Genomic DNA, 14871 nt, shown 5'->3' with positions numbered 1-14871 from the left:
TAATTTTTTGTCACACTGCTCGTGAATCCATAACTACACGTACACTGCCAACCCTTGCTCTCCTACATAATTCCCTTCCCCCTCCTGTTTTACTCAGATTGTAAAACGAGCTCTTACGTCATATATCGATCAGTTAGAAGTAACTAATCTGAATGTTAAAAAAAAAAAAAAAAAAAAATCCTGCATTTCGGGCTTAGTTAATTTCGTCAATGTAAAGGTTAACTATGAATATTTGTTGTGTCCCTTTAATCGGGAACGAGTCTAGACGCAATATTTTGGATCAGGTTGATATAGTTCTATCATTTAGAACAAATCCTTGAATTCTACATTCTTGCTGTGAAGAGAAGCTAATAAAACATGGTCTTCAAACAAAACTTATCCAAATGTACAATGCATTGCAAAAATGAGAACATATGACGCTAAAAAGGTGGACCAATATATTGATCCAAAGTGTATGAACTCACAAAATGATGGTTTGGAATGTGATGTCGACGAACAAGGGCGAACAACTGTTGGGGCATAGAATACCCATTTTAGCACTTGTACCTGTTGGAGATCTTAAAAGTGTCCATGGAGGGTGAAGACAGGCAGCAACACGTAGACCGAGAGCATCCCACGAGAACTTAATTCGATTGAGGTCGAGCGATCTTGCAAGCCACGGCATTTTCCGATCAGTGACCTTTTTTTTCTCTTTTTTTTTATGTCTGGGCGGATTTTTCAGAAAACCGTCCGATGTGTTCATGAATTTTGCATTTTTAGACAAATATAAAAACTAAATAAGAAAATTTTGGTGCATTTGTTTTATATCTTGAAGTACTTTTTTCATAATAACATAGCGTTTTGGTGTCTATTACAGTGGGGCAACCAATATATATTAAGGAGAACTGTACGACTGGAACTCGTATAGAAGTATTGCTGTTTTTGAGATGATTTTCTGCTTTCGAATGAATCAACCATCGATAGAAGTAGCCAATGATCACTACAAAAAAGTCAAACTAACAAATATAGAGCCGATTTAAACAGTTCAGTTTTCACTGCTGTCTTGCAGCCAGGCGCCGAAGCCGTATAGAATGAAATCTTTCAGTTTAACGCCCTACCACTATGCCCTTCAGGCCGAGGCGATAATTAAAGTGACTAATGATAGAACTGGAGAAATGAGAATGTGGAAGGAAACTGGCGTACCCCGATAAAACCCAGGGACACGTTATCCACCATAAACTTAGCCGAGGATCGACTCAGGGACACCACAGGTAAGCATTCTACTAGCGAAGCATCGTACCCCCGCCTTGCAAGACGTCTAGAAATCTTGAGCGAAACTATAAACATTTTTTTGAAGTTATTTTCTCGCTTTCTGTACGAGTGGTTCGGAGTTCTACCCTGGTGTGTGTGTGTGTGTTCAGCCAACTGCAAACCTCTAATCAGGATGAACAGGAGCGTGGAGCTGAATTTTTAAGGTGTGATAGGCAGAAACACTTGACATTTCGAGCAGAATGAAGAATGCGAGATTGTGCTTGTACATAAGTAGGTTTCAGTGAGTTTTGGCTTGTTTCACTTTTTCTGCGTGTCCAATACGTTATTTTCGGAGTAAAAGGCACAAACAGAGTAAAATTAGTTTCTCGCTACAATTTATCCCTGGCTTCTACGCAACAGAAATAAACTTCTCGTCTCGCTAAGTGTATTTTTAGGTTATTAAATTTTACGAATTCTACAATTGTATTCCTTGGCAGAGCATCTATTTCTCAAGTTACACACTGCTTGCTCCAAATATTTAGTAAAAATCTTTAAAGACTGTACATTTTACAACGTCTAATGAATTTATCCCGGTCTGAAGGTAAATCACTTCGTAGAAGTTAGTAAACTTTTCTTTGAACGTATCGCAAGTAATACGTTTAACTACAATGACAAATCATCGCTTCTTGTGGACCCTTAATTTGAACACTAGTGTAAATGTTGCAGAGTAATTGTATGGAACAAGATTCTTCGCAGTACGACAAACGATCGATTTTTAAGCTAGTAACATTGAGAAATTTACAAAATGAAAGTACTTGTTACATTAACAGCAGAATTTCTTTTACCGACGAAGATGCTGCATGAACATTTTTTTTTACAGGCTCTTGTGATCTAGAAACTCATGAATACCACCAAACACAGTATGTTCAAAGTAGTGCTTTCAGTTCAAAATTGGGAGTCTTAGTAAAGTCTCGATAACGCACCTAAAGGAACCATGGCATTTCATAGTGAAACATCCGTCGTTTAGATTCATAGATTGCATAACTATGATGCAGGAAACTACATTCAAACACTGCTTCAGCTGAACAAAAGTTGTGCGTGAACACTTATAATTAATTGTTCTTTCGCCCTACTCTATATACTTGACAATTGAAGTATTAGGAGAAACAGCATCATTTGTCGTTGCAACTGATGGCTCTAATCATAGATCAATGAAGCTATTTTCTGTTTTGATTCAATATTTTGACTACAAATCTGACGATACTAAACTGAGTTCAAAGCTGTTCCTAATGAAATATCAAACTACTGCCTTATACATAAACTAAAAAAGTAAGTACTGATTAAAGCTTGAAGTCGGCTGTTTTGCTCATGTATTAATAATTGTGTCCAACATTGCATTGGAACTGGTTTGAGTTCATGTAAAATAAATAGTTCTAAAAACAATTATTTCCCCGCATAAATTATTCGCACAGGAAACTTGAGATTTTGTAAATTTAAGTACAGTAACAAATGAACCATTCAAAATCAAAATGGCTGGCTGTTACATATAGATTGGAAATGATCGCAGGTTTGAAGTATTTTCATTTTACAAGATGGTATTTCTGTTCTAATTAAAGCCTTTTTAAAGAATGAACTAAGTAGTAAAGCAAGGTTGTGCTTTTTACATTTCCTTATTTCTGTTTTCCATTATAATATTGTCTATTCAAAGAAAAAATTTTGTTGAAGTAATCTTGCAAAACACACTGAAAAGTTAAGACAGCTGTAATTTCAAGTTTGAAATTAAAAGAAATACGTTAGAGAGAGAGAGAGAGAGAGAGAGAGATGGTTACAATTTAGAAATAGCAATTTTGTATTTTCAAATGAATGGGATTCAAAACCGTTCCTACTTAGGAAGATGTTTAGCTAACTTATTTATATAAATGACAGGGGGGGGGGGGAATTAATGAAGCTTTCAATCAATTTTGTAATTTTGAGGTGTTTTTAAGTGCAGACAACATAGTATATGAACAATTCATGTAATGACATTTGGTGTAAGTATTTTCGTAAATCAAAAATTCAAAAAGTTTTCCAGAATTACTGAAAATAGAAATTCTTTTTGGTAGGTCACAATGTCAGTACAGTATAGAAAGACTGTTTTCTATTAATTCTGAATAGTCGAAGGAGCTGCAGAATCAGTCAAAAGTATTGCGTGTGTGCAGTACAATGTTAAAGACTGTGTGTTCTCAATTTTATGTTTTGAGAGAGAGAGAGAGAGAGAGAGAATGATGTTAGTGGAGATTGGAGCATTAGGAAATATGATAAAATACTGAAAGGGATTGTGATAGTTACCTTGTACATGTATTAAAGTTTTTTTCTCGTGAATTAACCCACGTATAGACAACAACTTCTAATTTTGTGTTTCACAGTTTTATCAGTTCAAAAATGAAAATGTCTTTAAAACCAATTAGTTTTTTTTTTTTTTTTTTTTAATGACATAAATCAGATCCTTCAAATAGTATATTTTATATTCATTAGTGTAATAATGCGATTGTACGGAGAATGACTAAATACGGTGTTTCTAGCTCTTATTTATTTTCCAATGCGTTACTTCCATACTGGTCATCTGGTTACCCTATCCGAATATTTCCCGATTTTCAGATACTACTCCACTATGCGGCCTGTCGTCTATTAGTATGAAATCTGAACCCTCAGTGTCCTGAAAGAGGACAAACATGCACCTATAAAAATTCTCTATTCCAGAACACCACTTCCACAAGTTTTTCGAGGATGTTAAGCAGGATGATACCTGGTTCCGTCTAAACGATAGCACAGGACGAATCGCTTAAGACTAAACCGGGACTAGTCTGAGAAGAATAACTGGACGCAGTGTTCCACTGTCATCCACTGTATATGTCACCACATACCACAGCCTCCCTGTGAGCAATGGTCAATAGAATGTGAAGTTCAGGCCTTCTGGCGACGACGAGTTTTGAGTTTAACGTGCTTTTCAGCAGCGAGGCCATATGAAACGTGGACCTAGTGACTAACGCGGAATCCGAACCACATTGGGCTCCCGTCGAGAATCGAACCCGGGTCTTCCGCGCTAAAGGCGCGTACGCTAACCGCTTGCCAGGAAGCTCAGGCCTTTTGACGAATAAACAATTCCTGTTAATTCGCCGGTACACTGAAAACCACATTTCCAATAGCAGCACCCAAGGTCTCGGCAAGGTATCTTGTACAACTGTGCGTTTACGAACACTTACACTGAGATACTTGTCAGGGAATGTTCACAGTGGTACATCGTCGAAAGATCAGATGCCAACTAAATTGAAATGATTGATTCATACTGAAATTTGTAACAGATTGCAACCTCTGGTATGCTTTTCCCAGTACGTAGTGTACCGTGTTAAGAGTGCGTACCAAAGATCGTAATTACTGTTATTTCATGTTGTAACTGCAGTCAAACCGAATTCGCATCAAACACCAAAAAAATGTGAGGAGTTACTGTGAGAACTATTATATATTGTCAATATATAAGTTTATTCAATATATCTAAACGTGAAGAAAGAAAAAAAAAACTATTCTAAGTTCACAAGTACTTACAAAAATTATACTAAAATACTAGACCATACAGAGGAATTTACCTGAAATACCAGATAAAAACAAACTTATACGTAGTTTCGGATCGTTCCTCGCTCCATAATCGGCGCATCAGAAATTTTTATCACTACAACAATGACATGTCTCATGACCTATCCTATTAACAGGCTGAAAGATTCTAACTAGTTGTACTAAATTTTCCTCCTCCAAATATTTGACCTTTGGCCCAACAGAAGTACATATTACGAGGTTTTGTTCACACAAATATTCAAGAGAATTTACCAACTTAAATCTATCCCATGTCAATCGATCTACATAGGGTAAGGTAGAAAATCTTTACATGTCATTTATGTAGAAAGTGTTCATTTGGTGCACCGAAAATGAACGAAGAATGCTCTGTAAATTGGCATCTACTTGCAGGTTCAGATAGGATAATTGTTTTTATGGCAAAATAAGGACCCAACAGCGTCTAAAAATCTACTGAAAGTTAATTTCCAAAAATATGACCAATGGTCTCAAGTAGCCCTTATTACAGAAAGCTGGGGTAAGAGTAAACTGCCACCAAATCAGTTCTCTAAAGAGTTTTTCCATAGAAAATTAACAAGCAATTTCACGCGGAAAATCAGATTCCACATGATTTTCAGGATATGCTGTCAATGCTTATAAATTTAAAAATCAATACTGCTGTATACTCACGTTCACATCTATCCGCATCGTTTACTTGCCTTTTATACATCGAAACTAGTTTCGAGTAACACGTGTCTCGATCAAGTCGTCGGTAACATCCGTACGTCGAATCCATACATCGTTCAACAGTGTTAGTATGTAATTATGCTAAGTTTTAAAAGAAAGTAGACTAAAGAAATCACAACGCATAGTTTAAACACGAAGTCAGTTTATTACATTTCGATCCAAGACATCACTTCAAAATCGATATTACGAAAACTAACATTTATATAGGTTAAAGGGCGAATGGGATTGTTTTTCACATGAAATGACTGTACCAAATTAAGATACATTTCTCTGTATTCATACATGGTTCATTACATCATAAGTAAAACACGGTGAACTAATATCTAAGAATAAAAAGAATGTTTGATATAGTATTTACGATATTATCAATATCACGAGTGACATGCTAAACATTACATTTATCCACCGAACAAAACTATGAAGTTCTTATCACCATCTAAAGCACGTTCTAGGTTATATATCTTCCATCCATCATAGTTGTTTTCTTGCAGCTCAGCTCTTAACTACTTTAATAACTGTGCAAAAAACATCACTAGTTTAAATATGTAAACATAATTAACATCATGTAAAATAAAATGAAAACGTAAAATGTACTTCTGAAGAGTCCGCAACAATGTCCCGAGAAATACTTTACGGTCCGTCTGTCCGTCAGTCCGACGATGAAGTTTTCATTGTGACTCCAGTTGCGGTCACATTCCTTCTTCAATTTCACACGTACCGGCGGCGATGCTCCCAAAACCGACACAGAGACAATCCCATGAGAGAACGGGCCATGCTGCTGAACTCTTGCCACGGTCACGGCCTAATACGGCGCGTACCGACGGGGGGGAGATGGTCCACGAGCGGTAGGTCTGACAATAAAGCAAAGTCAATCTTTAGAACAAGGAAACGGAACAAATATTCACAACATATAAATTATAAGACTTATTCTAACACCGTATAATTTTTAACTAGGCCGAACACACAGCTACACGTTAAACTTCGAAGTTAAATCATGCACAGTAATTTAAAACAAAGTTCATGAAATTACAATCAGTTTACCAATTTTTGCTCTAAGAAAAAGACAATAACTATACTGTTACACTGCTTGGAAAAAAATAAAAAATAAAAAGTAATGAGTAATTCTTCAGTTCACAGAAATATTTAACGAACTGTACGTGCAATTTTGAATTACGACTTATATTTTTCTTATTTTTATTTTTTTTTTTTAAATTTGGACTTACCTCCTGTCATCAAATGTGTCCCTGCTAAAGTCCTCGTACAGTCTGTCAAAAGAAGAATTGAATGTTACATATGCGGGTAACTCTACTCCTTTTAGATCTTAATATACAAGATCTTCCTTATCTTATAAATGCGTTCAGAAAACTACATGAAGGATATTTCAAAGTCATACTAAGTTCAGTGCAAAGAACTAAACTGAAGCTAGTTTTTAAAAATTACTCTTATTAACCGAAGATATTATTTACATTAACTTTTGTCAAATTCCAGAAATGGATACCGAAAATGGTCAAATTACTACCTGTATTTTCATCTTTTTATTTCCTTCACTGTTCAGTTAATTATTCGGAGCTTGCTGTGTAAATTAGCTGTTTACAGAACATTTGACAAGTATAATGATTGGCTTTAGTTTCTATATCCTTTTTTTTTTTTTTTTTTTTTTTTTTTTTTTTTTTTTTTAATGAAACTAGTACTGCCACTTAGTACTGCAACTGAAGCTCCTTTAACATTAGAATATTTAAAAACCCTTGAGCGTTTCTAGTACTTAGAAATCACCATTGCCTAAAGGGTATTCTATCTCACGATGATCAAACTGAGTACTTTTTACACTATCAATTTTATGTTGGAAAAAGGAAAGTAGTTACGAGTCCCATCGCCAACAATTTATTTTTTAAAACTATGCTGCTTATCATTCACGAATCCAGATTTCAAATTATCTACCGACGTTAGGAATTTTTACGTCCCACACAATAAGATACGATTTAAAACTGATTCGAACCACTGGCATTTATGAGGCGTCAAATCTGCTAATGGAAAGCGATCATGAGTGGGGAAAGTCCGTCATGTACTATGCAAACTGCAGCATGTTTAAGGCTCATCTTGAAAAAAAGCTTTAGACTAATTTTTCTGGTGACGTCATCTCTGGTTAAAATCTGTTGTGCTCAAGATCTCACCACTGCGCATTACTCTTGTCTTATACAATGCACGTTCACAGTATCGAGGCTTAACTACTCAAAAGCCGTTGTATGCAATTTTATTCTTTTCTCTGCTACTATGTTACATTGAGACAAGCGTATAATATTGGATATTTTGCTTCATGGTATTTTTAAGTACTAGAAGTTCTCTATAAAAGTAGAAACTCACAAACAAAATAGCAAAAGTTACGGAGCTGAAATACTACCCGATACCGCTGAAGAGTGCCTATATAAAAGTTGTTCCCCTACAAACTTTTTTTGGCGATCAAGCAGGTTAGTCTTACATGCAGCCTATATGAAAGGTTGGGAGCCAAAAAGAAAAAGCACTGTGTTGTAACATCAATGAGCAATAAGTAAGATTTCAAGCCTCTACACATTCGCTTTCACAGATATAGAAGCCTGTAATTAGATTTCATGAAGTCTAGCTTTTAACTTTTCGTACTGTTCAAAAATTTACAATTTCTCATTTGACTTTTCACATGCACTTCATTTCTAGGCAAAAGGAGATAACGAAAGCAATAAATACTATACAGAGTTCTCACTCATGGTTTATTTCCAAATATAACTGTACCAAACTTTATTCTCAAACAGTTGAATTTTAAACAGCTTACTTTTAGCATACTTAATATTTATTAAACTTATTTTTATATAATCCCTACACTTTCCTTCTGGGTGGTTTAGGAATATTTTGTTGCTCTACTCAACACTAGGATGAAAAAAGACTGAAGCGAATCAAGATTGCTGCGAGCTTATTACATCACGAGAGACTACCCGAAATCATCTCCGTTCGGCTAACCCTATAACCACCATATGCGCCTTAAGAGCCTGCCTTAGTAAAAATAATGCAAAATTTACCATTTTTCTTTTGCTTGTTTATTCATAAGTGAAAGGAGATAGTGGTATGTAATTTCCCACAATCATAGATAATGTTGTTCTACAACAGAAAATATGAACCTGAAGAATTTTCAGTGTTGCCATCCATAGAAATTACAGTGTTGCCAGAATAACAATTTCCCTAAAATTTAAGTTAAGGCAGCGACTACAAGAACGATCTCAACTCCACTTGGTTACATATTGTGTTGTTTTGGTTTGCTGTGAACTACTTTTTAAATACTTTTTTAAAACTACTTTTTAAAACTAAATAATAATGTTTTAATAACTGTATGTTAAAACTATTTTGTTTATTACAAACTAAATACAACTATTATTTAAAAAGTAGTTCACAGGAAACCAAAACAACATGATACATAATCAAATGCAGTTGAGTTCGTTCTTCTGGTCGCTGCCTTAACTTAGATGTTAGGGAAATTATTATTCTGGCAACACTGTAATATCTATAGATGGCAACACAAACTCCTTCAGGTTTATATTTTCTGTTGTAGTACAACATTATCTATGATTGTGATAAGTTTTATTTTATTATGTCCTTTCACTTATAAAAAACAAGCAAAAGAAAAATTGTAAATTTTGTGTTATTTTTAGTAAGGTAGGCTCTTAAACCTTCCTTCTATCAAAACTGCATTAAAAAAAAAAATAAATAAATAAATAAAAGTCTTGTCCGATAAATATTACAAGTTGAGATAAACCACAATATTCAATTCGTCCTGCATGATAAACAGTTTTTAACACTTCACTGCAACGTGTCTTAGATCTATATATATATATATATATATCTAAAACTGGATGAGGTCTTTGCATGGAATGGCCGCGAGGAAAGGCTAAGAAAAAATATAGTAAGGTACACAAACACTAACGGACAATATAAAACAGAGGAGCAGTTACAATCTTGAAAGTTGGACAGACAAGACTGGATACAATGAGCTTTTGTTACTGTGATTCCCCTCAAATTATGTTCTAAATATCTACCTGATTAAGAAAAATTAGTTGGTGGAACTGCACCAAATCGGTAAATTCAAAATCTTGCTTGAACAGTCCAAAATATTTTGAACAGTCCAAAATATTTACTGTAAATTCTAACCATGAGCATCGGTTACTAGAAAAACTTCCTTCATTCCATGTTCAAATACTATTGTCTAATGCACTACAAGAAAATTACGGATCTCTAACGAACACTTCAAAAGTACTTGGAACATTCGAAGTACCAAATAAACTTGTTCTGGTATGCATATTATAGTCACGCTAATCCAACCACTTACACAATTTAAAAATCAGGGATTGATGGCTGCCTAACTTTCTTCTTCAGTTTAATACACGTTGACTTGCGAATTTAGCGCCACGTTTAGCATCGAGGCTATAAAGACCTACAACTTAAATGTAGTATCCAAACCACAGTATGTGCTTACGTATCTGTAAGGAACCACTTAATGGTGCCCATACGTAATATAAGGAAGCCCAGTTTCAAAATACACTGCTGCTTATTTCAACTCTTGCAGTATGCACGAGTTTCATATTGACAGATGCAACCTCTGGAATCTTTGCGGCAGGATTCCAAGAACTACTACCTGAAATTAGCTGTGTAGCTTGAATAAAAGGCTTCATATGCTTGTAAAGAGGCCGACAACGCAACATCTAAAAACAAAGCTGACCGAGCGCCTTCAGACTTTAGTTTCAAAAAGGACCACGTGCACTAGTACCACCTATAGTGTACTGTGCAAATCAGAACTAGCAAAGCTGCTACACAAACTCCTTAGCACGACCACGCTAAAACTATCTCCGTCGTGATCATAATGCAAATCAGTCCTTTAGTCCGAAAAATTGCTACTGCCAATGTCTATAGTACCAACTATGAAACACAGTGGAGTATGTTCTAGTACGTTCAACATGTAGTCACGAAACAAATATTGTGTAAGGAATAGGACAGCCTTTGCAGTCCTCCACAACTTTTAGAAATTCCATGTCACGAGTGTTTACTATTAACTACAGCGAAATATGTCCGCACGGCACTGGTATCCGAGGATATAGGATAATTTACTATTACTTGACAAGAGTCAGAAATCCCTGTAAAAACAATTCCTACAAGCCATTTCAATAAAATGGACATACGAATAATTATTTGGAAAAGACTAGACTGAAGGCAGGAGACAAACTTAGATGACTCAAGATAATTTCATTTTCAGAGAAAATTTCCCCGCTTTCAAACCTTATCCAAAACTACACAATCCCCGCACTATTCGGTATAGGTGCTACAAAAGTTGGAACCACGACAATGCTTCCTTGCCATTACATGTAGAAACCTCGAAAGAAAAGTTACGTCTTATTCACAGACTAAGTAACGCGCAACTATTAAGTTTATGGAACTAGTACTTCTCAAATACATACATCAGTTATAAAACCCATGCGACATATCCATGAAATGTGTGAAAAACTTCCTTCCATTATCTGATACATCAACGTTCATATACTCAATCTATTTTCAGGCATCCCTTAATTCTCCATGAAGTACATATAGAATGAAGTCTGAAAGTTCTATTCTCGTTATGTCATATTCCACTGCTTCCTATTAGCAAAATTATCAGGCTATTACCCTTTCACCAGTTAGTAATGTTCTAAGACTATCACTCTTTCACCAGTTAGTGATGTTCTAAGATTAACAGTGAACAGGCATGCAGATACAGCAATGATCATTTCTTTCTAAACGAAAAATATATCTTAAGAGTCTTCATCCCGGCGAAATTAAAATACCACTAATTTTACAGTAATTCTGTGATATCTTCAAATAGATAAAAGATAGTCGAAATGTGGAACAAGAACGCCCTAGACAATATTTTGTATGAGGTACCGTTATCACGACTCACTTATCTGCTTCCGATTTCGAGCCATTTTGAAAATCGGCATTTATTTTCGCGTTTCTAAACAGCTGAAAACGGAAACGTGACTTGTGATAACGGTATCTCACGCAAAATAATATTGTCGAGGGCGCTCTTGTTCCATATTTCAATTATCTTCTATCTATTTGAAGATATCACATAATTACTGTAAAATTAGCGGTATTTTCATTTCGCCGGGATGGAGACCAATAAATTCTAGTGATCCACAAGATTCTATCATTGAGAACACGAGGGGGAGAAGGTGAAACACTAAATACCATTAACATTCCTGTTAATATGGATTATATCTTTCGACAATTTCTATTTAAAGAAAAATATATCACTGGTCAAGTTACTCAAATTTTGGACCATTATTCAATATAAAAAACAAACTTAGATCACTCGTTAAATTTAATTTAATAGGAGAGGGAGTTAGAAATTACCATGACAAATTTTGAAAGTGTTCAGTCCGTTCTTCATATTTTGCGTGAAAAATTACAAGGGGAAACTTTACACATTGTAATTATGAGGACAACGATTTCAAGTAAACATCAAGGTATTCAAAGACTGCTCAGAAAATTACGAATATAATGATAGTGGCTAATAAAATTCGAAAACTGACGATCCAGGGCGTGACTGATGCAGAGCACTGACAAGTGGAGAAAATGCACCTTCAAGATGTCAGAATTTCATTGCCGAGTCATTTGCATTTTATACTTCAATAAAATATAAAATGCTGATTATCGTCAATCTTACGAGTCGAAACCATAGTATAACTACGCTGAAATAAAGTATTCAGTTTACTCTCCAGAAGAAATTGACCGGAAGCCCAACATTCAGTATGAATTTCAGATTGAAGTATTAAAGCGTACTACTAAACTTTCCAGACATTTTCCGTCGATACTGGAAAACTACATGTAGCAGACAAATCTCGAAAATACTAAACAGCATTAAAAACTTACTGATGTTCATCTGCTGAATACGTATTTAGATTGAGAGAATTCATGTGTACCCACACAAACCTGAACTAATTTACATGTAACAATGACGTAAAATTAAAACTACAATTCATTGTCATTGTGATAGGGTTTATTAACTGAACTGATCCATTTTAAATCTTCAAGGTAACACCAAGTAACTGCCTACACGAAAGCATTACTGTATGGAAACTAATTCCCACCCGGTTTCAAAATCAAAATAAAAAACAAAAAAAAGTTTAATATAAATTTTATTAAGTAAAAAATACAATTTCATTTTCTCAAAATTATGGCTTGCAATACAACAATTCTCAAACCGAAAAAAAAAAAAATTACTGTTCACAGAATTTTAACCCCTACCATTAGGGTTAAGAAATTAGTAAATGAAAATAAATACAAAGTAACGTTCAACGTATAATAACCCTTCCTATTTAAAAAGAATAATTTACAAGCCAGTAATAATTTCAAAATCTCTCAGAACTATACAAACTGTCTTAATACATAGTTCTTTACCTGCTACCATTTTTTTTTAAATCATCCCCGCCTACCCACATTTCTACGATAAATTATTTAATTCATTTCTATTGAAACCAGTATTTAGTTCTTTTTCTTGCATTTTCTAATTTAACATTGGTCCCACAGTCCAGTACTAGTTATGTCAACAGTTCGAAAATAGGTTAATAGTAAAACGATCAAGAACAGAATTACACACCCTTTCAATACTCTGAATATATGTTAATCTGAAAATCAATTTCAGGCACTTTTTAGGATTCGAACCACTCTGTATAAAATTTGGTATTACCACACCCATTTAGTTTTAGTTAGCTGGACGTAAATATACACACAAGTGGTGGTAGAATTCAAGTTTTCATTCGACTTCTGAAAGAAATTCATACTGAACTTGCATCAGAAACAGACAAATGTCTCGTCGTACTGATTATGATCAGTTACTTTCTTTTCAATTTAGACCGATTAAGAAATAGTTACATTCAATAACACAGGAACTTCATAAACATCGGAGTAGTCATCACGTTTACAGTTTATATAGGACAAAACTGTGCACCTGTCACTACGGCTTTCACAACACTATTCTGCGAGTAAAACTGCTGTCCTGCTGCATTACAAATTAACAAAAATATAGCTCATCCATGCCTTGCATTTCGTCCTCTTACAAAGGCTGCACAATTAGCAGTTCATAAAAAATCGCAAATTTCGTGCCTACCATGAACTTACAGTTCCTTCCCGTCAGTAGCTGCTGAAAAGATGAGAGTAATCATATTTCAGTCTGCTTTCCAGGCATATTATAGCACCGTCAAGGGTGCTCATGCACTACAATCCACAGTTGCCAGCAGAAGTGGGGATTTAAAATTTCCTAACATTTTTCGAAGTGATCGAAACTAGAGTTCAGAGTTTTGCAATGTGAATACACTAAGATCTTAAAAGTTACACCAAATACTCAGTGGCCTCTGAAGCTTTCTAAAAACATTAATACCCACTTTTACTGGCAAATGTACAACCTATCTATCCACCTCCAGCTAATTTTGCATTTTCCAATTTTCAATGTCGGTAACTTGCGGAAGTACACTTTCCGAACTTACACTTTGTAACTGAAAACTTACCACAACGAATTTCGTGTGACGCGAGCGACCCGACAGTACTTCAGAAAACACTTTGTTCTACTTAACACCAGTAATTCTAGATAATTCCTTGTATCTCCTAGTAATTCCCACTTAGTAAAAATAAATAAAAAATAAAATAAAATGAAATTGAGTTTTACGTCCCACGTATATGCCGGGTAGGCTAAAGGAGACGGTGATGGTGAGGAATGAAATGATAGAATAAAGAAAGTGGGAGGAAACTGAAGAAACCCAAGGAAAACCAACACACGGTGTACCCTATTTAGCAAAAAAACATCCATCTGATTATTCCTATCTGGATGCTCGAAAAGAATGAAAAGGCGTTTATGAAGCACTCCAAATGTCCTCTTTATGAAATTAGGTATAATAATTTCCATGCTAAAACATGCATGGTTAATGGCTCGAATATCTTTGCTACATGACTGCACGCAACTATAATGATTAGAAAGTTAGTCTGTAAATTCATTATTTCGTATTAAATCTCCATGAATTAATATATTTTTTAAAAAATATGGAAATATTTTTATACTCCTCCAACATCAGTGTGTATATAAGCAGTTAACACTACTCAAGATTCATTATACGAATGTTTCTTCGTGTAAGTCAGTAAACATATTCGAATTGATTGAACTTAAGAAGGCAGAGGGAGAATTTACATGCCGTAGGGATTTAAATATTTCGATCAACATGCCAGTATGCTGCTGCTGCCTGTTCACTTTCTTAAATCTATCCAGCT

General features: G+C 34.9%; 1 protein-coding gene across 11 annotated transcripts in view; it reads right to left on the bottom strand.

The window, feature by feature from the left end:
* Nucleotides 1-14871, bottom strand: part of lark (RNA-binding protein lark) — a 58439-nt gene that overhangs the window by 21946 nt on the left and 21622 nt on the right. For 5 of the 11 annotated variants that reach the window (XM_081760514.1, XM_081760517.1, XM_081760513.1 and 2 more), the window contains 2 exons: nt 6786-6827; nt 5688-6413 (listed from right to left, as the gene is read on the bottom strand). In XM_081760514.1, coding sequence (XP_081616640.1) covers nt 6365-6413; nt 6786-6827 — 91 coding nt within the window. In that variant the 3' untranslated portion in view covers nt 5688-6364. Of the gene's footprint in view, nt 1-5687; nt 6414-6785; nt 6828-12732; nt 13754-14871 lie in introns of those variants that run through there. The other 6 variants (XM_081760518.1, XM_081760519.1, XM_081760520.1 and 3 more) reach the window with 3 other exon arrangements.

The sequence above is a fragment of the Thermobia domestica genome, chromosome 5, assembly GCF_964235325.1.
Source record: "Thermobia domestica chromosome 5, izTheDome1.hap1.1, whole genome shotgun sequence".
Classification (NCBI taxonomy): domain Eukaryota; kingdom Metazoa; phylum Arthropoda; class Insecta; order Zygentoma; family Lepismatidae; genus Thermobia; species Thermobia domestica.
This window is presented reverse-complemented; position numbering and strand designations above follow the sequence as displayed.